The 27,999-nt window shown below is 43.3% G+C and overlaps 1 protein-coding gene across 1 annotated transcript; it reads left to right on the forward strand.

Moving 5' to 3' along the window:
- Nucleotides 1–2,016: 2,016 nt before the first annotated feature.
- LOC130282314 (beta-microseminoprotein-like) lies at nucleotides 2,017–27,273 on the forward strand. The gene is made up of 5 exons (XM_056530418.1): nucleotides 2,017–2,065; nucleotides 5,214–5,307; nucleotides 9,735–9,837; nucleotides 24,157–24,259; nucleotides 26,865–27,273. The coding sequence occupies exons 2-5, from the start codon at nucleotides 5,305–5,307 to the stop codon at nucleotides 27,193–27,195; spliced, it is 540 nt and encodes a 179-aa protein (XP_056386393.1). The 5' UTR covers nucleotides 2,017–2,065; nucleotides 5,214–5,304; the 3' UTR covers nucleotides 27,196–27,273.
- The last annotated feature ends 726 nt before the right edge of the window (nucleotides 27,274–27,999 follow it).

Consider the following 27,999-nt stretch of genomic DNA (forward strand, 5'->3'; position numbering starts at 1 on the left):
TTTACACCCCACTGGTGTTTGACAGATCTTTGGAACAAATTTTTCATTTTCACGGACCACAGTTCCAAAAATCTGTCAGACACCTGTGGGGTGTATATGCTCACTGTACCCCTTATTACATTACGTGAGGGGGGTAGTTTCCAAAATGGGGTCCCATGTGGGGGGGTCCACTGTTCTGGCACTTTGGGGGCTTTGTAAACACACATGGCCTTCAATTTCAGACACCTTCTCTTGCCAAAAGCCCAATGTCGCTCCTTCTCTTCTGAGCATTGTAGTGCGTCCAAAGAGCACTTTACATCCACATATTGGGTTACAAAGTTTGGGGGTCTTTTTTCCTATTCTCCCTTGTGAAAATGAAAAATGTAGGGTAAAACCAGAATTTTAGTGAAAAAAAAATTTGTTTTCATTTTCACATCCAACTTTAACGAAAATTTGTCAAACAACTGTGGGGTGTTAAGGCTCACTATAGTATAGAGGGGTGTAGTTTCCAAAATGGGGTCACATATGGGTATTTATTGTTTTGCGTTTATGTCAGAACCGCTGTAAAATCAGCCACCCCTGTGCAAATAACCAATATACGTCAAATGTACATAGTGCGCTCTCACTTCTGAGCCTTGTTGTGCGCCCACAGAGTACTTTACACCCACATAAGGAGAAATTGCGTTACAAATTTTGGGGGTCTTTTTTTCGTTTTACCGCTTGGGAAAATTAAAAGTATGGGGCAACACCAGCATGTTAGTGTAAAAAAAAAAGTTTTTTTCACTAGCAGGCTGGTGTAGCCCCCAACTTTACCTTTTCAAAAGGGGTAAAAGTAGAAAAAGTCCCCAAAATTTTTAACAAAATTTCTCTCGAGCACGGAGATACCCCATATGTGGCCCTAAACTGTTTCCTTGAAATACGACAGGGCTCCGAAGCGAGAGAGCGCCATGCACATTTGAGGCCTAAATTGGGGATTTGAATCCGCCACAAAAATACCCTACAGCAGTGTTTCCCAAACAGGGTGTCTCCAGCTGTTGCAAAACTCCCAGCATGCCTTGACAGTCAGTGGCTGTCCAGCAATACTGTGAGTTGTTGTTTTTCAACAACTGGAGGCTCCGTTTTGGAAACAGTGCCGTACAAGACTTTTTTTCTTCTTATTTTTTATTGGGGGGGGAGGGGACGGGACTGTGTAGGGGTATGTAGTGTTTTACTTTTTATTTTGTGTAGTGTAGTGTAGGGTTTTTAGGATACATTCACATGGGTGGAGGTTTACAGTGAGTTTGTCGCTGGGAGTTTGAGCTGCGGCGGAAAACTTGCAGCATCTCAAACTTGCAGCAGAACTAGCTGTAAACCTGCCCATGTGAATGTACCCTGTACATTCACGTAGGCAGGGGGCAAACCTCCAGCTGTTGCAAAACTACAACGCCAAGCATGCACTGGCAGACCATACATGCTGGGAGTTGTAGTTATAAAACAGCTGGAGGCACATTGGTTGCAAAACATTGAGAGTTTGTTACTTAACTCAGTGTTTTGCAACCAGTGTGCCTCCAGCTGTTGCAAAACTACAACTCCCAGCATGTACAGTCTCTCAGTGCATGCTGGCAGTTGTATTTTTGCAACAGCTGGAGGCACACTGGTTGCAAAACACTGAGTTAGGTAACAAACTCGGTTTCACAAACAAAGTGTCTCCAGTTGTTACAAAACTGCAACAATCAGCATGCATTGACAGTCGAAGGGCATGTTGAGAGTTGTAGTTTTGCAACAGCTGGAGGCACACTGCTACAACTCCCAGCATGCCCTTTGGAAGTCTGTGCATTCTGGGAGTTGTAGTTATGCAACAGCTGGATGCACACTTTTTCAAAGAAAAAATGGGCCTCCAGCTGTTGCATAACTACAACCCCCAGCATGCACAGACTACCAAAGGGCATGCTGGGAGTTGTAGTTGGAACTCCAGCTGTTGCAAAACTACAACTCCCAGCTTGCCCTTTGGCTTTGCATGCTGCGAGTTGTTGCTAAGCAACAGCAGGAGGTGAACAGGCCTCTGCTGCCACCGATCCTGCTGCTCCTGTCGCCGCCACCAGGCAAGGTAGGAGACCCCCGCCGGCCCCGATCGCCGCCATGATCGCCATCCCAATCACTGCCCAGTAGGGTCGTGATTGGTCGGTTGTTCCGACCGATCAATCATGTGATCGTGAGGCGGCATCCATGCCACCTCACTCCTGCTGGGTAAGGGTGAATGGGGCTGTCTCGGACAGCCCCAATCACCCTTTTTTTTCCAGGTCACCGGGTCACCAGAGACCCGACTGACCTGGAATCGCCGCAAATTGCCGGTCTGAATTGACGGGGTGGGGGTCTCAGGACCCCCCCAGGGGTTTGCACGGGGTGCCTGCTGATATATACCGGAATTCCCACGGGCGTACCCATATGCCCTCAGTCCTTAAGGACTTTAAAACAGGGGAGTATGGATCCGCACGGCGTCCTTAAGTCCTTTTTTGCAATTTTGACCACTGTCATTTTATGCATTAATAGATGCATGCTTTTACCTTTTATTCTGATTCTGAGAATGTTTTTTCGTGACATATTCTACTTTAACATAGTGGTACATTTTTGTCGTTACTTGCATTCTTTCTTGGTAAAAAATCTAAAAATGTCATAAAAATTTTGAACATTTAGCATTTTTCTAACTTTGAAAATTTCTGCTTGTAATGAAAATGGACATTCAAAATAAATTATATATTGATTCACAAATACAATATGTCTACTTTAAGTTGGCATCATAAAGTTGACATGTTTTTACTTTTTGGAGACATTAGAGGGCTTCAAAGTTTAGCAGCAATTTTCAACATTTTCACGAAAAGTTCAAAATCTTAATTTTTCAGGGACGTTAAGTTTGAAGTGTATTTGAGGGGCTTTTCAGTGAGAAATACCCCATAAATTACCCCATTATAGAAACTGCACCCCTCAAAGTATTCAAAATGACATTCAGAAAGTTTGCTAACCCTTCAGGTGTTTCATAAGAATAGCAGCAATGTGAAGGAGAAAATTAAAAATCTTCATACACCTGCATGTTCTTGTAGAGCCACTTTTGGAATTTTTACAAGAGGTAAAAGGAGAGAAATCTCCCCAAAATTTTTAACCCAATTTCTCTCGAGTAAGGAAGGAGTACCTAAAAGTGTTCTGAGGGCAAAGTAGAAGGCTCAAAAGGGTCAGAACCCCACGGGGTACAGTGAGACTTAACACCCCACATGTGTTTGACGACTTTTCGTTAAAGTCGGATGTGTAAATGAAAAAAAAAATTTTTCACAAAAATGCTGGTTTTTCCCCAAATTTTAAATTTTTTTCAAGGGGTAATGGGAGAAAATGCCCCCCAAATTTGGAACCCAGTTTCTTTTGAGTATGGAAATACCCCATATGTGGATGTATAGTGCTCTGCTGGTGCACTACAATGCTCAGAAGAGAAGGAGCGCCATTGAGCTTTTGGATAGAAAATTTGGTTGGAATGGAAGTCGGGGGCCATGTGCGTTTACAAAGCCCCCGTGGTGCCAGAACAGTGGCATCCCCCAGGCGTTGGCACGGGATGCCTGATGAATGATTTCAGCAAGCATCCCGGTCCGGTCCCAGCCCGGCGAGCGGCGGGGACCGAAATTCCCACGGGCTTACCTGTACGCCCTGGGTTCTTAAGGACTTGGGAAGCAGGGCATACCTGTACGCCCTGCGTCCCTAAGTGGTTGAATGGCAAGGTTAATGGCGTAAACCTAAAAAATACTAAAGTCCAGTAATGCTGATTTTTGGTCACCTCATATACCAGAAAGGGTTGGACAAAGGGGTCTGGAGGAGTACAGTCTAGAGGGGACAACAGGGACTTAAGGAGATGAACAAAAGGGTTTGGAAAGGAAATACCATTTGTCATATAGATGGCACTAAGTTTCCCCTCTCCCCCTACAGCTGCACCTGTCAAGCTGTGTAAGGGTTAAATTTGCTGGAATAACAAAACCTTCCTGATAAGGATACAGGAGCAGCCTGAGAAGGATTCACCATGGATTACCAAGAGAAAAAGATAAGATAAGGACTATAATAACTTACAGCCCTGCTCTGCTGCCTCCTCAGGGCAGGTTGTGTTTTTCCATCTCTGTCCACACTGTGCTCACTGAGGGAGGAGATATTTCAGCCTCTCTCCCTCACTCTGACCTGCAAAGCTCTTAAAGTGGCAGCCACAGCGGCTCCAGTGTATTCTGGAAAGGCAGGGGGACAGCAAATGCCAGGCCAGTCCAGTCCTGCCACCTACCTACCCATCCTTACTGTAAAGGGCAGAAAAGGGAGACACTATGCACTTTTACTGTGCAGGGGAAGATTATGGTAATTTGGGGCACTATGGATTGGATGTTTGTTTAGGTGAAGATGGTACAAGAAAAGTGAGGAAACATAGATTTTTGAGCAGCAGTTTTTGCAGTCGAGTTTTGGCTGAAGTCAGTCACCACACTGGTCTGAGCCAGATAGAAAAGACAGGAAAATTAAATAAGTCTGAAGATATCACCTGTAAGTCACTGGAAGTAACTATATTGTTTTCACTTAAAAGGTCTGCAGAATGCCTGCGTAGAGCTGGTGTTCAACATTATAGTTTTACTGTCTGGTGGTAATATTGGTCTGTGGATGCTGGATTTATTTAATAGCAGTATGACGGTATTATTATTCAGTCACTAAATAGTGGTAATGGGAGGGTTCCAGACGGGCACACCTGAGTCCCGTGATATTTATTTTTTCGCCTGTAGCACCTGTCTACCACTACTCTATTTGCCATAGTATATGATTGTGTTGTTGGTGTCTGTTGATATTACTATTATATTCCTATTATTTGCTTAAATATCAGAAATCATTTAATATGACAAACATGCAATTAAAGTTCATAGGTGATATATAGGGAGGGGTAAATAGTTTTTCATTACACATTACAGACGAGTGGATACAGCAAACATGGATAGGGCTATGATACCCTTATACTAAAGGTTATTTGCACTGACATGATATTTATACATGAGTGAAATGAGCTTAAGTAATCCATCTGCATGCCCTCTTGAGCCAAATCTGTTTTGTAGCCAGCTTAATCTTACAATATTCCATAACTGTATAACAAGAAATATAATCCCATGTTTGGGATGTACTTGTCAGCAAATCTTTAATGGGAAGAGATTACACGCTAGAATGTTCTAACATTAAATATTTGCATTTATTTACAGTTTTTTTCACTTCCTTTGGCAAAACTGCATACATATATATAAATTCTTCAAACATACCTCTTGTGCTTGGATAAAACAGAGACAATCAACAATGGTAAGTCTATATATTTCCTAGAATAGTGAAGGTTGATAGATACAATGCATGTAAAGAAGCAGCAGGTACACATAAAATGGCATCCATACTATCTGATTTTAAAGCTGTGGCCTGGGTTTGTTTTTTTCATACTATTCTATTAAAAACACTATGTTTTACTTACTATGTTTGGATTAGTCAAAAAAATGTTTCAGGCATCAGCAAAAATATATGGTTCAATGTCGTTTATATAACCACACTTATAAGTCATACGTTAGTCACACATAAATGTCGCTTTGGCTGGGATTTTAGGAAATCTGTTTCCATTTTAATGCAACAGTGTTATTTCTATGTGCAGTATAAGACTAATTTCTTATATTATTAAGTCTACCTGTTGATCTGGTGCAAAGTAATACAAAAGTTTCTTCTCAACACCAGTGACTTCCAACCTATCCATGAGTGAACCCCTAGAAAATGTTACCACTTCCAGGAGACCGCTAGTCCCATTCACAGATTAAAAAAAAGCTTATTGTAAAAAGAGTAAAGCATTATATAAAGTGAAATATTATATATTAAATATATTGTTCATTCTTACGGTTAATACCAGGGATTCAAAATTTAGCATTACAGTTTTAGACCACAGCAGTAGCAGCTTATGTACACATATTATTGCAACCAAAGAGAAAAAGCGGAGTCACTTATAAAACACATTGGCTCTGATTTACTAAGAGTGGAGTGTTTATTCTGGAGTGATTTCAATATCACTCGTCTTTTTTTTCAGGCTTATTTACTATTCTGTTGCACATGTCGGTTATTTTTGTGTCACACGTTTTTTTGTGTCGCACTAGTCAATTGTGTCGCACAATCTCCGAGCTAAAGAAATTAGTTGTGTGAGTCAAAATGGTTTACACTTGTTTGTTTAAAAATGTTTCCATGAATCAAAAGTATTCATGTGTTATAATTTTTCAATCATTACAATTATCCTTGTTTATCAGCTTGGGTGTTAAATTGATTTAAAGGAAAACTGTCATAAGTTTTGTCCCGCACTATCCACGGGTACCTGGGGATAGTGCGGGTGACGCTGAACATTTTGAGTCCTTCCTTGCCCGGATCCGCTGCACCGTTCGCCCGTTATAGCTGGTTTTCGGTATATTCAAATTAGCTGCTAACTGGCATGGGCGGGATTACTGCCTTCAACTGGCACTGTGATGTAACCGTCGCATGGCCCGCAGCACCGCTGGCTAATGAATATTCATACCTTGTCTTACACTCTCTGTCTCATCTCGGCCGAGTCCTGGACGATACTGCGCATGCGAGGGATTTCCTACTACACCAGGAAGCGGTCTTCAGCATTGCTTCATTTGTCCGGAGCTGCGCTGTAGTAAGGGTGCATGCGCAGTATCGTCCAGGACTCGTCCGAGATGAGACAGAGAGTGTAAGACAACGTATGAATATTCATTAGCCAGCAGTGCTGCGGGCCGGGCGGTGGTTACGTCAAAGTGCCAGTTGAAGGCAGTAATCCCGCCCGTGCCAGTTAGCAGCTAATTTGAATATACCGAAAACCAGCTATAACGGGCAAATGGTGAAGCGGATCCGGGCAAGGTAGGACTCAAAATGTTCAGCGTCAACCGCACTATCCACAGGTACCTGTGGATAGTGCGGGACAAAACATATGACAGTTTTCCTTTAAACCTAATAAAAAAAATATATAAACATTAACTATCACAAAAGCATTCAATATTTTATTCATAAAAATTTTGAACTGTACAAAATGTTTTCAGGTTATAAAAAAGTTACTTTCGCAAAAAACACAATGGTAAATAGTCCCTTATTAGAAATCACTCCATTTTTGGAATTTCACTCGGCCTCTTGGCTGTCGGTTATTGTGTGAGGCAAACTCACACTTTTTCTCGAGTGATTTTGGAAGTACTCTGAGTATTTTTGGATTTTTGTCGGTAAAACGCCCATTTTTGCATAAAACACGCCCATTTCAAAGTGAAAAAAAAACACTCTGCGCGTTTTCTAAAGTGTTGGTTGTGCGACAAAAATTTGGTCGCATAAATAGTCATACAGACATTGCGACAAAAATTTAGGCACAATAACAGAGAAAAAGAATCGGTTGGACTTTAGTAAATGAGGGTCATTAAGTGTTGAATTTTATTAATTCCATAAAATGTACAATATAAAAAATTGTTAAAATTGCGTAATATCAAAGAGGAATACAGCAAAAAAAGGTGGTATCACCAGCTCTGCACATGAGACTAAAGCTGTGGTATATAAAGTATATTGTTGTCTGCATCAGCTACAAAGCAATAAATAAAGTATATGTAAACCAGCACACTAATTGCACATATCCAGGACATACCGGTTTTATTGGGGTATACCACGCACCGGCCTATAACACGCACCCTCACTTTACCAAGGATATTTGGGTAAAAAAACTTTTTTACCCAAATATACTTGGTAAAATGAGGGTGCGTGTGTGTGCATGCGTATACCCCAATACACCCCCAGGAAAGGCAGGGGGAGAGAGGCCGTCGCTGCCCGCTTCTCTCCCCCTGCCTTTCCTGGGGTAGAGCCCTGCTGCCGTCTAGAGCCCTGCTGCCGCCGCTTCTCTCCCGCTGGCTATCTATGCCGCTGCCCATTGCCTGCACCGATAGCCAGGGGGAGAGAAGCGGCACCGGCAATGGGGCAGTGGCACCGATAGCCAGGGGGAGAGAAGAGGCCGCAGCACCCATTGCCGGCGCCGCTGCCCCGTTGCCTCCCCCATCCCCGGTTGTATAATTACCTGTTGCCGGGGTCGGATCCGCGCTGCTTCAGGCCTCCGGTGTGCGTCCCCTGCGTCGTTGCTATGCACTGCACGGTGCGGCGCAATGACGAGTGACGTGCCCCTTCTCTCCCCCTGTTTGTCGGCGCCGCTGCCACATTGCCGGCGCCGCTTCTCTCCCCCTGGCTATCGGCACCGATAGCCAGGGGGAGAGAACGGGCAGCGTCACCGATAGCCAGGGGGAGAGAAGGGCTGGCAGCAGGGCTCTAGACCCCAGGACAGGCAGGGGCAGAGAAGCCGGCAGCGGTAGCGGTCTCTGCACCTGCAAAGCCGCTGCAGTTCATTGATTTAAAGCTCCCGCTTTAAATCATTGAACTGCAGCGGCTTATCGGCGTATAACACGCAGGTAGACTTTAGACTAAAAATTTTAGCCTAAAAAGTGCGTGTTATACGCCGATAAATACGGTATGTCCTGGATATTTGCAATTAGTGTGCTGGTTTACATATACTTTATTTATTGCTTTGTAGCTGATGCAGACAACAATATACTTTATATTTGCATGTAAAAGTAACAGTTCGTCTGGCACTGCATATATTCAATACAAGCTGAATGCATGGAACAGCATATGCTGGATGCTGAACTTTAGAGAGATACGAGGTGCTCACGCCCGTAATGCACAAATCGCTTCCAACAAATGGCATATAAAAGAAATGCAAGGCAAGCACTCATCACTCTTCTTGTAATATTTTCTTGTTGCTCTTTATTCAAGTGAAGGTGCATGACAAGATGCATAATGTGCAGAGACAAGCAGCGGGTGGCATGTCTCTGCACATTATGCACCTTGTCATGCGAACCACTTGAATAAAGAGCAACAAGAAAATATTACCAGAAGAGTGGTGAGTGCTTGCCTTGCATTTTTTTTATATGCTAATATACTTTATATACCACAGCTTTAGTCTCATGTGCAGAGCCGGTAATACCACCTTTTTTTTTGCTGTATTCCTCTTTGATATTATGCAATTTTAACCATTTTTTGTATTGTACATTCTACGGAATTACTAAAATTCAACACTTAATGTGTTTTATAAGTGACTCCGCTTTTTCTATCTGTATTTTATTATAAATATATGTAGTTCACATTAATACGGCTTACACTTGTACCTGGGATATATGAGGGTTAATCTGCCATTATGTTGGCATAATCTTACACAATTCTCCTCTCCCCAGGTCACATTGTCCGTTTTTGCTATATTTCACATATTATGGCAAACTTACTTCTAGACCATGGTTCCTAAATAGTCTTTCCTGGACCCTTTGATATTGAAACCATGTTAAACTTACAATGCCACAGTAGTCAATAAAACTTTAAAGAAGTGCAGCATTTTTCATCTTAGTTCACACAATTTTTTGAGCCTTAAATTGAGCTGTAATTGGCTAATAAAGTCAGCCCTAAAGCCAAACATGTCAAAAAAATGGTGTGTGAACATAAAACATACAAATTAAAATAAGGACCATAATGTGAATTGTGAACGGGATTTTGTAAAAATACTATATTGTATATTTCCAATGTTGAAATCTACTACATAAATGGACTATATTTTCACTGGGATTATTAACATACACGTGATGAAAATCTAGATGAAGCCATCATGTAACTCACATATTTAACTTGTTTTCTAGAGTTGTTTTCCAAGCTTGGTGGTAGCACTTGGATTTTTTGTAACAGCAAGTTACAGCGATTGTAACTGGGAAAAGAATGCAATTGCTGCAAGACGAATAGCAGGTCAGCCAACTTCATCTTTTATTTTAACTTCCTAACCATCAGAAGAATTTGTTTTTAGTTGGAGTATAACAAAAGAGAGAGCATAACAATATACTTTTTTTTTTATTTAGTGTATACTTTTTATTTTACATATTCATCTAAGGCTGCTTTCACATTATGAAGTTCACCCGTTAATAAACGTAAGTTATTATGTATTATTAACAGACGTTTAATAACGGGTGAATTAACTGATGCTAACAAAACTTCCGTCATACCGACGTTTTTACACCTCTGCCTACAGACTCCCACAGCCAGGACTGCAGAGGCTGGCAGAGTCACAGTATGCGCTGGCGGGGGGGTATAGATATATACTTATAAATGCACTGGCGGGGTCACAGTATGCGCTGGCAGGGTTATAGATATGTGGTGTCCCGGTACCGCATCATATACGGTACCTATGTATGTTTGGGTCCCCATAGCCAGAGTCCCTGGGACGTAGGGATCCCTGTCATCCAGTCTACTCCTAGTCGCCTCTATTCTAGTGTATAAATCACTAAGTTATTCAAAGGTTAATGTAAATAGAATAACATATGTAAATAAATGGTTAATTACTTGTTTCCATAGCGTTTCAGGACCTGCGGGTCATGTGACTAGGTGAACTCTATGGTATTAAGCTTAAGGACCTTTGGAGGCCCTGTAACGTAAGCAATCCCATTACACCGTGTAATGGTGAATGGCAGATGTTCGTACCAATCAGATTCACCCCGCCCCCTGCCCATATAAGGGAGCGGCGGCCATGTTTCTTTCTCTTACCTCGTGGGCTGTCATGAGAGAAGGATCTGCGCAGCAGCTAACGCAGTGAGTTAGGCCTGAGCCTTGCGGCGACGGCTGAAAAATCTAATTATAGAGTGTATCAGTTCCCAGACACTCTGCAGCATCACCGGACCTAATAATTCCCCTAAATCCGGACGGATCTGCAAATCTCTCCCTAAATTCAGAGACTGTATATCTAGCTCAAGGTCCTCTACAACTGCCAGTCACTAAGCAACCTAAGGACTGTTTGTATGAGACTGTTACTGTGCCGTGGATATTGCAAGCACTTCAGTAAAAAGTTATTCAAGTTCAAGTTCAATCTCTTTGTGGACCTTCAGTTATTTTATGCACCTATAGTTACTGGGAAGGGCGGCGATAGGCCGGAACATTGATTCATCATACCAGCCCTCAGCCTGGCGTCACGAACTCTAGGGTTAACATTAACCCCTTCTATACCTATACCATACCACCACTACCATACACCCCCCCAAGGGCTACCACAGATATATACACTTTTACATATGTCCCCTCACATTGTCCATTTTAAAAACCCTGTGGGGACCCCTGAATGACTAATGCGATCAATCCCTCAGCCCCTGTACTACAACCCTCATCATGGAACAGAGTCTGTTCCATGATGGGGGTAGTAGTACAAACACTAATGTAACCTCCCCAGCCACCGACAGTCTCCCGCAGTGGGGAACTACTACTCCCAGCATGGAAACAAGTCTGTTCCATGAAGGGAGTAGTAGTAGTCCCTCAGCACTGCAGGAGTCTACTGATGTCACCTCTTCTGAGCATGCTCAGTAAAAATAATGTCCGTTATAATAACGGGCATTAATGGGTGTATTTACTAACGTATGTCGGCCATAGACTTCAATGTTAAAAATAACATACGTTAATTTACCAGTTTCTTGTGACGTGCAAAAAATTATTGCATGTCACTTTATTTCTCCCGTCACAACTAATGTACGTTAGTGAAAAATGTAGGGAGGTAGCTGCAACCGAAAATGTGATTGTATGGAATTCACTGCCAGATAAGTACTCACGCCAAGGTTGTGTAACCCATACAACCTTATTTACATATAAAAGAGGTATATATATGGATATATATACTGATTGCGTATTTTCTGAAATCTGGGCTTATATAGTTAGTTAAATACTAAATAGTTGTAAATAAATTGATTTATGTGTTGGTGGTATAAGGTGAAAGAAAGAAAAGGATGTGATATATATATATATATATATATATATATACACAGGTATATCACCTGAGTATATGTGTATGTAGAAAATGTGTATAAATATTAAGTAGAAATTACAATAAGTGATTGGGTGATGTGAGTGGATAGTGTATGGGTGGTAAATAAGTGATTTAGGAGAATTCAATATATTTCAATATTTATTTATAATATAGTGACTATCTACCCCTGCAGGGCCCTTGCATAGGGTAGAATAGTACGCTTGATAGTAAAATAGTTTAAAATGTATAACTTTTAATTAAAAATAATTAAAAAATAATAATAAATTTAGCAAATCGTAATGATAGCTATTGAAAAAGAGACCGAAGCGTGTCTCGAAACGCGTCTAGCCCACCCACCTTATACCAGCAGTCTGATACAGACACCTTGATCAAAAGCCAGGAACGCACTTTACGATTTGCAACCGCTGGAGACCCTAGGACTGGGGCCCACTGCAATACGTGCGCATCAGCACACGAGGACACTGCCAGTATCCATTGCCAGCATCCACTGCTGATCCTCTATTTTACCACCGCTTCCGTGGACACCCGCTCAGCCCGGACAGTTTCCATCGGCCGGACGCCAGCCGTGCCAGTCCGGCATCACGGGATCCCACGTAGCTGCTTTGCGGCTTATCCTCCAGACAGGCATCTACCAACCTAGAGCCGGATGCAAGCCGCGCCAGCCTGACTGTGTGCCTAGGATTACCGCTAGGAGGATCGGTAAGCGGTGCTGTGCACCATCCTATGGATACATAATTGCAATATACCACCTTCGTCCATAGGAATATATGCTATAAAAACAATTTTTTTAAGGATACCGGTATCCACGTTTTACCACAACCATTGTGATACTAACAATTGAACACTAAACTATCTTCACAAACCGGATACAAACTATAATACTGCAAGGTTATCCAATACTATTGCCTTTTATCCTGGAAAGCGAACAATAGCTGATTTCCATATATATACACACCTGTGTATATATATATATATATATATATATATATATATAAGTTTTATAAGCTTTATTATTATTTTTTAATTATTTTTAATTAAAAGTTATACATTTTAAACTATTTTACTATCAATTGTACTATTCTACCCTATGCAAGGGCCCTGCAGGGGTAGATAGTCACTATATTATAAATAAATATTGAAATATATTGAATTCTCCTAAATCACTTATTTACCACCCATACACTATCCACTCACATCACCCAATCACTTATTGTAATTTCTATTTAATATTTATGCACATTTTCTACATACACATATACTCAGGTGATAAACCTGGATATATATATATATATATATATATATATATCACATCCTTTTCTTTCTTTCACCTTATACCACCAACCCATAAATCAATTTATTTACAACTATTTAGTATTTAACTAACTATATAAGCCCAGATTTGAGAAAATACGCAATCAGTATATATATCCATATATACACCTCTTTTAATGTACGTTAGTCATGACGGGCTATAACGTGTGACAAAGGGTAAATGGAAAAACCCATTGATTTGAATGGGGTTGTTTAACGTGTGTTAATACCGTATATACTCGAGTATAAGCCGACCCGAGTATAAGCCGAGACCCCTAATTTCAACCCAAAATCCCAGGAAAAGTTATTGACTCGAGTATAAGCCTAGGGTGGGAAATACCTCATCCCCCCCTGTCATCATCCAGACCCGTCATTAACATCCTCATCATCATCCCCTTGTCATCATCCCACACATCCCCCCTTCATCATCCCCTTATCATTCCCCCTTCATCATCCCCTTATCATCCCGCACATCCCCCCTTCATCATCCCCTTATTATCCCACACATCCCCCCTTCATCATCCCCTTGTAATCATCCCACACCCCCCCCCCCTTCATCATCCTCTTCTCATCATTCGCCCTCAGTGGTCTTCAACCTGCGGACCTCCAGAGGTTTCAAAACTACAACTCCCAGCAAGCCCGGGCAGCCATCGGCTGTCCGGGCTTGCTGGGAGTTGTAGTTTTGAAACCTCCGGAGGTCCGCAGGTTGAAGACCACTGCGGCCTTCAACATCATCCAGCCCCCTCTCACCCCCTTTAGTTCTGAGTACTCACCTCCGCTCGGCGCTGGTCCGGTCCTGCAGGACTGTCCGGAGAGGAGGTGGTCCGGTGAGGAGGTGGTCCGGGCTGCTATCTTCACCGGGGGCGCCTCTTCTCCGCGCTTCCGGCCCGGAATAGAGGCGTTGCCTTGACAATGACGCAGAAGTACGTTGGCAATGAACTATTCTGAGGCCGGGCCCGAAGCGCTTAGAAGAGGCCTCCCCAGTGAAGATAGCAGCCCGGAACCAGTATCCCACCGGACCACCTCCTCTCCGGACAGTCCTGCAGGACCGGACCAGCGCCGAGCGGAGGTGAGTATTCAGAACTAAAGGGGGTGAGAGGGGGCTGGATGATGTTGAAGGCCGCAGTGGTCTTCAACCTGCGGACCTCCGGAGGTTTCAAAACTACAACTCCCAGCAAGCCCGGACAGCCGATGGCTGCCCGGGCTTGCTGGGAGATGTAGTTTTGAAACCTCTGGAAGTCCGCAGGTTGAAGACCACTGCGGGTGGGGGAGTTCACTCGAGTATAAGCCGAGGGGGGTGTTTTCAGCACGAAAAATCGTGCTGAAAAACTCCGCTTATACTCGAGTATATACGGTAACTATGTTTCAAACGTACGTGTATTAACGTGAGAACCTCATAGTGTGAAAGCAGCCTAACATCTGTCAAAATAATAGTTGCCATACAGTTGAATACAGCATCTGTTTGACAAAGCTGGGAAAGCAAATATGTCTTTATTTTCTTCTTCAGACTGATTCATAAGGATATTGTGCAAAGATATATATTTTCTGGGCTGCCCTGCTTGAAAAAAAGATTATATGCCTATTAATCTCCCTCCTTCTTTAATGTCTCAATTACGCTCTCACTACTCATTCCGCTGGTCTCCTTCTGCTATTAAATATTTGGGGGTCTCTATACTCGCTATTCCTAGCTATTCCTAGCTATTCCTCTCTATACTCTGTAAATTTCCCCTGTTTATTCCGAGAGCTCCGCGCACTGTTGGACAAATGGCAGTCTCAATGAATTTCCTGTTTTTGGGCAGATCAACTGCTCTATTTTTTCGAAACGCAGCCGGTGCGGGTTCCCTTGGCGACGTTGCGGTTGTTTCAGTCGGCTATTTTACGGTTTATATGGAATGCTAAACGACATTGACTCCCTATGTCGGTGATGATGGCGAGTTGCACCTCTGGGGGTCTGGGTGTGACCGACATTGTGAAGTACTACTGGGCGGCCCACTTACGTCACCTGGCAGCGTGATCTACTCATCGGGCCTATAGTAAATGGATGGAACTTGAAAAATTATGTCTGGCACCGGGGCATCCCAATACTTTTCTGTGGTCCTTCCCACTCCTATCCCCACCGTACCCTTTACTGGGCCCTATGTCCTTCACACGATATGTCTGGACTTACTGCGCTAGGCGGTTTCATCTCCTTTCCTCCTTCTCTCCGCTGCAGTCCTTCTCACCCTGCCTTTCCCCCGGGTGGCACTTCTCATATGGTGGGGGTCAAGGGGGTTATTCTGTTGGGCTGATGTAGTTAACCCGGTCACCCGAGCTCTATTACCCTTTGATGAGTTGCAATCCCGTTCAGACCTCCCTGCCTCTACTCTGGCCTAATATATGGAATTGAGACACTACCTGTCTTCGCAGCAAGGCTTGCTGAAGGTATCCCTCCCTACGAGCTTCGAGAGGTTGTGTAGGAATGGGCCTCAAACGAAGGGACTTCTTTCCAGCATTTATTCCCTTTTAATTTCCCCCCTGGATGGAGCCGCTCCCTCTCACCGCTACATGGAGTGCTGGGATGAGGCTCTCAACACTACTATTACGATTCCTCAGTGGCGGGTGATTTGTGACCGGGCTTCTCGGGCCTCAATCTGTACTTCCTATAAAGAAACACAGTATAAGATGCTTATTGGCTGGTATCACACCCCAGCTCTTCTAAACAAGTTAAACCCTGAAATACCTCCCCAATGTTGGAGATGTGGGATGGGGTTGGGTGATGTATACCACATATTTTGGACCTGCCCATTGCTAACTCCATTTTGGATGCACGTACAGGGTCTTGGGGTGCCCTTAGATCCCCTGGTCTATGTACTGCACTTGTCCACCAAAGCCTTGGCCAAGAGACCGTTCAGACTGTTCTTACATATTGTTCTGGCTGCCAAAACTCTTATTGCTAAGTATTGGAAACAGACTGCCCCCCCTCCTGAGATGGAACTTATGGCCAGGATTTGTGAAATTCGCTCCTTGGAATCTATCACCGCCTCCCTGAATAACACCATCCCACACTTTCTCTCCATATGGGACCCGTGGGACCATTACACCAACAGACAACCTCCCTGAACTGTTTACCTCTCATAGACCTTCTCCTTCTCTCTTGCTTTTTTTTCCTCTCCATCTTTGTGTGTTCCTTTGTCGTAGTCCCCCCCTCCATACCCGGATGTTCTTCGTTGTTGTCTCCCCCCCCCCCCCTCCCCCCCATACCTGTTGATCGGACATGGAGTTCATTCCACTGCTTTTTGGATATTTTTTATATTGCATTGCTGCTATGTTCGCTCAGGATGTCATATGTCATTAATTTGTGTGTTCCTTACCACTGGGGAATTTATCCCCAACTTTTATTGTATGTTTGTTTAACCTTGTGAAAACTTTAATACAAATTTACAGTGAAAAAAATTAAATAAATATATATATATATATATATATATATATATATAGTATCTCACATAAGTGAGTACACCCTTCATATTTTTGTAAATATTTTTTTGTATATTATCATGTGACAGCACTGAAGAATTGACACTCTGCTACAATGTAAAGTAGGGAGTGCACAGCCTGTATAACAGTGTTTAATGTTAGGTCCTTTCAAAATAACTCAACACACAAAACCTTGCAACAACAGTGAGTAAACTCCAAGTTGAAATGTCCAAATTTGGCTTAATTAGCCATTTTCCCTTCCCGATGTCATGTGACTTGTTAGTGTTGCAAGGTCTCAGGTGTGAAAGAGGAGCAGGTGTCTCAAGTTTGGTGTTATTGCTCTCACACCCTCTAATACTGGTCACTTGAAGTTTAACATGGCACCTCATGGCAAAGAACTATCAGGGGATTTGAAAAAAGAATTGCTGCTCTACATAAAGATGGCCCCGGCTATAAGAAGATTTCCAAGGCCCTGAAACTGAGCTGCAGCATGGTGGGCAAGATCATTCAGCAGCTTCACAGGACAGGTTTCACTCAGAACAGGCCTTGTCGTGGCCAACCATAGCAGTTGAGTGCACGTGATTAGTGTCATATCCAGAGGTTATCTTTGGGAAATAGACACATGAGTGCTGCCAGCACTGCTGCAGAGGTTGGGTGGGTTGAGCAAAGGGGTGGGGTCAGGCTGTCAGTACTTAGACAATTTGCAACTCTGCATCAAATTGGTCTGCATGGCTGTCATCCCAGGAGGAAGATGATGCATAAGATAGCCCACAAACAGTTTGCTGAAGATAAGCGGACTAAGGACATGGATTACTGGAACCATGTCCTGTGGTCCAATTAGACCAATATAAAATAATTTGTTTCAGATAGTGTCAAGTGTGTGTGTCTTGTCTACAGTCAAGCATGTTGGTGAGAGTACCATGAATGTCAACATGTACTGTGACATAGTGAGGCAGAGCATGATCTCCTCCCTTCGGAGACTGGGCCGCAGGGTAGTTTCCCAACATGATAACAACCACAAACACACCTGCAAGACAACTACTGCCTGGCTAAAGAAGGGGTAAAGGTGATGAACTGGCCAACATGTCTCCAGACCTAAACCCTTTTCAACATCTGTGTGGTATCCTCAAAAGGAAGGTTGGGCAGCGCAAGGTCTCTAACATCTACCAGCTCTGTGATGTCATCATGGAGGAGGGGAAGAAGACTCCTGTGATGCTCTGGTAAACTCCATGCACAAGAGGCAGTGCTGAAAAATAATGGTGGCCACACAAAATATTGACACTTTGGGCCCAATTTAGACATTTACTCTGATGGGTGTACTCACTTTTGTTGCCAAGATTTTGATATTAATGGCTGTGTTGAGTTATTTTGAGAGAACAGCATTAAAGGCCCGAGCATATTAGACTATGCAGACCATTTTTTTTGGGTGGGGGTGGCAGAAGTCAGACCCCCATTAAAATAAACTGGGCTGCATGGGCTAAAACAAACATAGTCAACCTTCGGCACTGCAGATGTTTTGGACTACATTTCCCATGCTCTTACAGCTAAAATGCTGCCAAAGCATCATGGGAGTTTTGGTCCAAAACATCTGCAGTGCCAAAAGTTGCCTAAGCCTGTTCTAAAATTATTTTGGTTTAAGTCTCTCTCCAGCTGTTGCAAAGCTACAACTCCCATCATGCCTCCAAAGCTCCAGGCATGATGGGATTGAAATTTTGTAACAGCTGGAGAGCCACAGATTGGGGTACATTTTCGCCTGTCAGGCAGAATACACAATGGTATAATGACTCACAGGAGACGTCTTCTTTGTTGTCTTCTCTTTTTCTTTTTTTTTTTCCTTTGTTCAAGATGCGGTGTCTTCTTCCAGCTACATCGTCCTCTGTAGAGTCTGAGGCCCAGACATCACTGGTTTCTCACTGCCAGCAGATCCTCATCCTCTGTATGACAACAATAATCATTATAATACTGCCAGACATTATGACCCCTAAAAATACTGATTGGCAGAATCCCACCCCTGTACTGTCCTCTACAGACTCCTTAAGTCCCCCCAGACTCATCCTTCCCCTCATCCTCAGGGCTCCTCTACACTGTGGACATTTAGCCAGCAGAATGTCTGCTTGCAGCAGATGCCGCCAAAGTATTTGCAGTGGGACCGCCTAGACGTGCGCCATCTCTATAGATGGCAATGCAGTCCAGCGGTATTCCGCCAGCAGAATGGACATCCACCCAAATAACAAAAATGTTCATTCTTTGGGTGAACGTCCATTTCAATGGCGAAATCCTGCTGTGGTCATTCTACAGTGTGCTCAGAGCAGCAGAATCCCATTGAAAACAATTGGACTCTGTTGCAAGGATTTCTGCCAGCGCAATGTTCTCTATGTGAATGACCTTAAGTCCCCCCAGACCCCTTAGTCATCTTCCAGACCCATTTTTCCCCTACTTTTTCAGATCCCTTAGCCCCCCCCCAGAACCCTTAGTCATCCCCCTTTACACTTTCGTTGCCCCCGACCCTCGGTTCCCTTCTCCCTTCCCCCAAGCCTCAGTCATCCTCCTTCATACTTTCTTACCCCCCAGACCCCTCCTCCCCTTCTTCTCCCCACACCACTCTGTCCCCTTTTTCCCCCAGACACTCAGTCATCCTTCTTTCAACTTTTGTACCCCCCCAGACCCCTCAGTCATCCGCCTTTACTCTTTCGTTCCCCACCCCAGACCCCTCTGTCTCCTTCTCCCCCAGACATCCTCCTTCACACTTTTGTCTCCCCCCCAAGACCCCTCAGTCATCCTTTTTCTGACTTTTGTGCCCCCTCAGACATCTATGTCCCCTTCTCCCCCAGACACTCAGTCATCCTCCTTCCAACTTTTGTACCCCCACAGACCCCTAGCTTCAGACCCCTCAGTGATCCTTCTTTACTGTTTGGTCCCCCCCCCCCCCAGACCCTTCTGTAACTTCCCCCCCCCCCAGATATTCTCCTTTACTCTTTCATAACCCCCTCCCACCCCTCTGTTTCCTAGTCCCTCCCCCCAAACCTCAGTCATCCTCCTTCATACTTTTTTCACCCCCCCAGACCCCTCTGACCCTTCCCCCTGACCCCTCTGCTCCTTCTCTTCCCCCCAGACCCCTCTGCCCCTTCTCCCCCCAGACATCCTACTTTACACTTTCATAACCCCCTCCCACCCCTCTGTTCCCTTCTCCCTCGTCCTAACCATAGTCATTCTCCTTCATACTTTTTTTTACCCCCCAGATCGCTCTGATCCTCCCCCCGGCCCCTCTGCCCCTTCTTCCCCCAGACATCCTCCTTCACACTTTCGTAACCCCTCCCACCCCTCTGTTCCCTTCTCCCTCCCCCCGGACCTCAGTCATCCTCTTTCATACACTTTTATCCCCCCCCCCAGACCGCTCTGAGCCTCCCCCCCCCCCCCCCTGACCCTTCTGCCCCCTTCCAACTTTTCTGGCCCCATCCCAGACTCCTCGGTCCACTTCTGCCCTAAACCCTCTGCCTTTCCTTTCACCATTTACCTTTTTCTGGATGCTCTGTCAGCAGGCTGCAGCGCCTGCAATTCTCCCTCCTACTTGGAGCGGAGCAGCCGGGCAGGGACACGTCCGTGACGTCAGGGGCGTGCTTGCGCACAGACTTCTGCTGCTTTTAAAGCAGCACTGTCCCTGTCCGGCTTATTAATTGCAGTTCTCTGGCCCGGGAGACCGTCCAGAAGCGAAGCCCTCTTCAGCGTGATCTTAGAAGGGGGCCTCGCACATGCCGGAGGGGCCGCCCTGGGGCGTGGATCGAGCGGCAAGGGCCGCATTTGCTTTATAAATAAAAATATATATAATTACTATTGTGGATCTTTCTGTTTACGTGAGCACTTCCTTGTACCTTGCTTTGGACTGTTCAGGTGCGCCCCAGCTGTAAGTCTGATTGCGGCTAGTAGTGCAGAGTATAGCGGTGTCGGTATAACTATCTTGTATAGTGATTAACAAAGTATTGAGATGAACTATTGTTATTCACCAAATACTTATTTTCCACCATAATTAGCAAATAAATTCTTTAAAAATCAGTGATTTTATGGATATTTTTTTTTCTCATTATGTCTCTCCCAGTTGAGCCATACAATGAATTACAGGCTTCTCTCATCTTTTTAAGAGGGAGAAGTTGCACAATTCGTGGCTGACTAAATATTTTTTGCCCCACTGTATATGTATGTGTATATATATATATATATATATATATATATAGTATGTACCAAAATGTCAGCCGCCAAAAATGGTGTTATCGGCATTGTGCCAAAAGGAAAAAATGTGCTGAATGTGGGGTGGGGGTGGGGCGGACAGACGGACGCACTTACCCTGGGCAGAGGAAGAATCAGAAGGTACCATAAGCATTTTATCCTACAGTGTGTGGGACTGAGCTGTGATGAGATTGAGGCTGAAGGACCTTTGATGATGACATAGCAGGTGGGGCTAAACTGTGATGAGATTGTGGTTGAAGGACCTGCCATGATGATAATGACATGGAGTAGGTGGAGCTGAGCTGGAGGGGAGTTTATAGGTTGCAGATCACTGCTCTATAGTTACTGGCAGTAATACATGAATAAACTTTATACATGTATTGCTATAGAGCAGTGATCTGCAACCTGTGGCTCTGAAGCTGATGCTGGACTATCAATCACTTCACTGTGTTACTGTCTCTTATGCATTGCTGGTAGTTGTCATTGCCTGCTGGGAGTTGTACTGTACCAGCTACAGAGCCACAGGTTGCAGACCTGTTCTATAGCACAACCTACTGCGAATTGTAGTTTTGGGTCAGTTTTGGTTTACGGTTTAAGAGCTTCCTAAATTTTTATAGATACTGTTGGCTATGTCTGCAAATCTTAAAGGGGTTGTATAGAATTAGGAAAACATGTCTGCTTAATGCCAAACACAGAACCATATCATTAGTTTTTGTCTATTACAATTCAATTGCACTGTAGAGAATAAGGCTGTGTTGCAGTATCTCACACAAACCATGGACAGGTGTGGCACTGTTTTTGGAAAAAGGAACTAGTGAATTTGATGACTTTTCATGATAAGATACCCTGGTGTGTGTACATGCGAAACAGCATTATTTCTGGCCATTATATAACTTCTATATGGTATTTTGTAGCAGATTTTTGCTCTGAAAGCTTCATCTCAGATTTGCAGTTTTCTTATAGCTGGTGGGCAGAGCTCACTCCTTCCCCCTCCTTAGACTTGTATTGCTTGTCTTGCAAACAGAGAACAAAGCTGAGCTACTTTTCAAAGAAGATGATTTGAGTAGCAGGAGGAGGGGGAATGTTTAACAACAGGGGAACAAAGCATTTTTGATTAATGAAATGTATTACAAAGTTTCTTATGTTTACTTGTACTATTGATATATGTAAAGCTTGTTCAAATGACAGAAGCACTCTTATGCAATTTTTTGCTCATATAAAACACACTCATCCTCACTATTCCTGCAGTGTCATCTGTTTCATGCCAGGTTTCTTTACTGTACCACAGGTCAGACCAATAGAGAATCACATGGGTTTATTGTTCTCAAGAAGGAGGTCTGTCCTGGGTCACTCAACTCGTGCGAACTACAAGATGACATCATCATCTATCAGATCCCTTCTAGCAGCTCTCAAGCTGTGCCTGAGATTTACCTTCCAACAAAACAATGACCCTAAGCCCAAAGCCAAGAGTGGCTTAGGGACAACTTTGTCAATGTCTTTAAGTGGCTCAACCAGAGCCCTGAATTGAACCCAATAGAAAATTTCTGGAAAGACCTAAAATGGCTTCCATTGACGGTCCCCATATAAGCTGACAGAACTTGAGAGGATGAGGAGCATGGCAGAACATCCCCAAATCTAGGTGTTCAAACCTTGTGGTATAATACTCAAGAAGACTGGAGCCTCTAATTGCTGCCAAAGGTGCTTCAACTAGGTACTGAGTAAAGGGTCTGAATACTTCCTTTTCAATAAATTTGTAGACATTTCTAACATTCTGTTTTCACCTTCATATTATGGTGTACTGAGTGCAGAATGATGCCCCCCAGCTTTATTTTTATTTTAGCATTAGGCTGCATCATTGTAAAACTGTGTAAGGATCTGAAAGCTTTTTGAATGCACTGCATGTTTCATGCTGATATCTCTATGGGACCAGGAGAGCATAATATTCAATGGGTCAGTCCATACACTGACTAGGATTCTGAGTTAGAACACTTCCCTGACTCACCTTCCTCTGCTATTTGCAGTGACCAGATTCTGTAGTATGTCCTGTGTGATGGAGCCTGACACTGCTTTCCTGTTTGTAAGAGTTTCAGTAGCAGGGAGAAAAGGACACAGGCTGAAGATGTATCATAACATATAATACTCTATAGTGTAGGTGAGGGGACAGAATCTATCTTGCTGCAGTCAGAGCAGGTCCAGTGATGAAACTCATCTCCCCCTCTCTGCAAAGCCACGGACATCAATGGAAATGTAGCCTGCATAACAAAACTCCATCAGTGGAGAAATTGGAGTCAAGATGGCAGACAATTCATACAAAAACATAACATAAGCAATTTCATATTTTACTGTGGTGCTGTATTTTACAAGGGCTGGTTCCATAAGTTTGTCTGTCCTGCTCAGCTGGAATGGAAGGGGAGAAACTATATTCCCTTGAACATGCTTGCAAAGAAAAAATTCAGTATCTTAGTAGTTCTGCCCACTTCCCCTGTTACTTTTGTTTCAGGGGGACTTGTTTACTGAAGATAAATTGTCACATGATTGGTGATGATTTGTTTAGGGGGCTTATCACCTAAAGTAATAGTCACATGATCTGTAACAAGTCATTTAATGAGTTCCTGTAATCAAGTAAAACTTTTGCTATGTTATTCATTATGTAATGTTATGCCTATTTGCAATATATCTTCATTAAAAAAAAAATTTCCATCAGTTTTTTACCTTTGAAAAAGTGGCCACTAGAGGTCTCTGTTCTGTAGCGTTCAGCAGGCCCTGCATAGCCCTCGGACTTGTGCCGGGCTGGCACAAGTCCGAACTCCTGAAGTGCTGTTTGGGCAGGATATGAGTGCGGCTCTGCATATCTCTCGCTCCCTGCCTGTCAATCATGCAGGTGGCAGGGAGAGATGTGCAGCAGAAAAAGCTCACAGGCAGTAAAGGTATAACTCAAGCAATAATGGGTGAAATTAAAAAAGAAAAAGTGCGGGGGACTCAGGATGAAGAGGGGAACAGGCAATGAAGAACAAAATTTTACTTGGTGGTACCTCTTTACCTCTTTACTTGGTGGCAGGTACTCTTTAAGGACATTGCTTGTCTAGAGGAATCAGCATATGAACTGTGAAGATTTGTTTAGGGGACATTGCTGAGTAGAGAGCCTACATCACATGACCTTTTGTTGATTTTGAGGGGAGAAAGACCATGTGATCAATATACAAACTGTTTATGTATGGATATTAGAAAGATACTAATATACTAAATGCAAACATGCTTACAATATTCTGTATCACTAGGTTGCTGGAAAGATGATGAGATGCATCCATATTTTTCCAAGTGGATAACAGATGATTGTAAAGAATGTACTTGCCACAAAAAAGGAATGGAATGCTGCTCCCAGTAAGTGTCCAGGTTTTAGGGTACATGTTAGATATGTCCTTTTTTATTTATATAAAAAAGCAGTGTTTTCAAAGTGCAACAAATGTAATACTACAGATTTCAGAATTTTTTTTTTTCACAAACACACACAATGGCAGAATAATTTTCTTTTCGCACACTTCAATTTTTCCATAAAACCATTATATAGAAGATTATAATGTATTTATGGTTAAAAAAAGAAAATTATTTTACGAACGTAAAAATCCTCAGCATTTCCGCACCAAAATACACAGCAGAATACCCACACCTAATCATGCAGATTTTGTGTGGATTTCTGTCTACAGATTTTTGGTTAATTTTTATTATGCAAATAATTTTTGTTTTCCTCCTTGCCTTTTTAACTCCATATAAGGGCGAGAAAATAAAAATATTTTGGGGGCAAAAAATTTAAATAAAACTGAAATTGAGCAAAATAGTTTTTTATTTTTACATAGTGCACTTTATGGTAAAATTAACATGTTATCTTTATTCTGTGGGTCAATACGATTTTTGCACTACCAATTTATTTTTATTTTTTTTGGGGGGGGGAACGGATGAAAAATGAAACTGTGCAAATCTGGGGGGTTCCATTTTTACACAGTGCACTATGGTAAAACTGTTATCTTTATTCTGTGGGTTAAAACTATTTAGGCTACATGCACATTGTTCTCTGATCCATTCAGGGTCCATTCGGCTCTTTCTTTTTGCACTGAACGGACCCTGAATGCATCAGAACACAACGGACACTGCCGGGTCCCAATGGGTCCCATTGACTGTGAATTGGGTCCGTGGGGGTGTGTTGTTTCACAGGTGTTAAGCAGAGAAAAAATTAAGACATTGCAGGATTTTTTTTCTACATTTAACTCTTGTAATTTAAACAGAGTTTGCTAGTGGAGCTCAACACTAAGGTGAACTCTGCCGTAAACTATAGCCATATTTATGCAACTTTTATTATTATTGTACTACAAAAAAAAAAAGTCAAACTTTCTTGAAATATACTTGAAAGGGCCCTTTTCTGAGCCCTATAACCTTTGTATTTTTCTGTATATTTTGTGCACCATGATCTGTAGTTTTTATTTGTACCATTTTTGTTTTGATTGGACTTTTTGATCACTTTTTATTCATTCCCACCCCCTTTTCCCGTAAGCTGCTCATTGACTGCTTTCTACTAGGGATCGACCGATATCGTTTTTTTAGGGCCGATACCGATAATCGGTGGAGGTTAGGGCCAATAGCCGATAACTTATACTGATATTCCGGTATAAGTTATCGGCTATTTATCCCCCCGTGACACCGCTGCAGATCATTGATTTAAAGCGGGCGCTTTAAATCAATGCACTGCAGTGGCTTTTGCAGTGCCATAGGCCGCCACCCGCTTCTCTCCCCCTGCCTGTCCGGGGGTCCTGAGTCCTATCACCGCTCCCCCCACCGCCGCACCGCAACCGCCCCCCCCCCGACCCGCTGCACCGCGACCGCCCCCCCAACCCGCCGCACCCCGACCGCCCCCCGACCCGCCGCACCCCGACCGCCCCCCCGCACCGCAACCAACCCGCCGACCCACCGCGTCGCACCCCCCACCGCACCGCCCTGGCCCATTGCCTCCCCCATCCCCGGTTTTATAATTACCTGTTCCCTGGGCCCGGGGTCCACTCTACATCTGGCTCCGGTGGCGTCCTCCTGAGCTGTCAGTGTGCGCACTGACGGTGACGTCATGTCACTCGTCATTGCGCACAGCATAACACAGGACGCAGCAGGAGCCAGAAGTAGCGTGGGCCCCGGGAACAGGTAATTATAAAACCGGGGATGGGGGAGGCAATGGGGCCGGGGCGGTGGGGGTGCGACGCGGTGCGGCGGGTCGGGGGGGCGTTCGCGGTGCGGCGGGTCGGGGGGCGGTCGCGGTGCAGTGGGGGCGGTGTGGGGGAGGGGCATTATCGGCATATCGGTAATTGCCGATACCGATAATGAACAAAATCGGGATTATCGGCCGATAATATTGGCCAAACCGATAATCGGTCGATCCCTACTTTCTACCCATACTGTAGGGTGGGTGGGGAGAGTGGCATGATGCTTCGCTTGGTCTTATCAATATCAAAAGAATGACTGAATTACACAAAGTGAGTAATACACTAAGATAAGTCAGCATTAACCTAGTTCCCCTTTAACAGGATGAAAATAACGATGATGATGTTAATAATATGTATAGAAAGTATTTATTTTAAAATAAGGTTGCTTACACATGTTACATAAAAACAAAAATCTATACATTGGTATCCACAAGAAGACCATAATAACATGAAGAATACATTTGAATGATATAGTGTAAATAGTAAAAAAGTTAAGAAAGAAATCACATATTATATACTTATGTATATTAAAAAAAAATTATCTATAATTCCTCCCAGATAAAACAAGTCCTCTCATCTGTCAATGAGAAAAAAAATTATTGCTTCCAAAATGAAAATGCAGCAAAAATAAAAAATAATATATGGCATTAATTAGCCAAAATTATCTGTGTCATCATATGGGTTAACTTAACCCACCATTGGATTGTCTGTGTTGACAGTTTTTTATGTTTTTGCTTCTGCAGTGATTCGATCGCAGTAGGATACAATCCAAAGATGTGCATTGCCAAAAAAGTAAATTGTACTTTCACTGTTGTAAGAAGAAAAGATCATTCCATTCCATGCCCTTTCAAACTATTGGAAATAGATAGTGACAGTAGCGACAGTAGTGATGACGACTCAAGTGACGATGATGGTGGAAAAATCGATATTGAAGAGTACGTAAAGTTACTTTCATATTTTGAGGATCAAGTAGACTGTGAAGAAAATATTGAAAAAAAAGAAGAAATAGAAGAAGAAGAAGAAGAAGAAAACCACTTCAAACCCGAAAAAATCTATCCCATTGCCAGTTATTAATTAATTATATTCCTGGTCTGACAAATAAAATGATTTTTTTTCTTTAAAGTTGGTCTGCCTGACAAGAATAAAAGTTGATTATTACACAATCTTCATCAAGTATTTCTCATCCATCAATCTAAGGCGGGGTCCACACATTGCAGTTGTGGGGTGGTAGTGTGCTATTGGACTGAAGGTACCCATACGCCTAAGGCTTCATTCACACTGCCGTTAGCACACAGCAGTGTGATGGCCATCCGGGGAGCCCGGGGAAATAGTGGGAGAAAAATTACTGCTTGTGCTATATTTTTCTCCTGCTATTCCCGTAAAAAAAAAACTGGCACCATGCGACCCCCATAATAGTAAATGGGAGCCGCCGGGACCAGATGTTGCCCCTTGCTCCGTCACGAGAAAGGCTGTTAAAGTCACAAAGAAAAAAAACAAAAAAGGAGACTTCAACAGCCATTCTCGATGGGGAGCATCGACAAAAGGGGCCTAAGACTAAAGTCAGAAAAACCGGCCCACTGTCTAGAGTGTATGGCAGCATGCCAACTCTCCACCCATAGGTGATGTCGGTGAAGAGAAGGGTTAGGTGGTGTGAAGGATTTTTACCACTTGATTCTATTATTCTGGGAAAGATAAGCTGTCACTAGAGCTTTCTTACTTTGGCTTAATTCTCCCCTCACTATAGAGGAAACATGAGTGTTTTTTCATGTCAAACGTTCATGTGTATGGCAAAGTAAGGAGAGAGAACTTTTGGCCGAACGAACATTGCCCAATAGTTATTGAAGGTCTGTGACCATCTTTAGTACATGTATCAGATTG

Source organism: Hyla sarda, chromosome 7 (genome assembly GCF_029499605.1).
Source record: "Hyla sarda isolate aHylSar1 chromosome 7, aHylSar1.hap1, whole genome shotgun sequence".
Lineage (NCBI taxonomy): Eukaryota > Metazoa > Chordata > Amphibia > Anura > Hylidae > Hyla > Hyla sarda.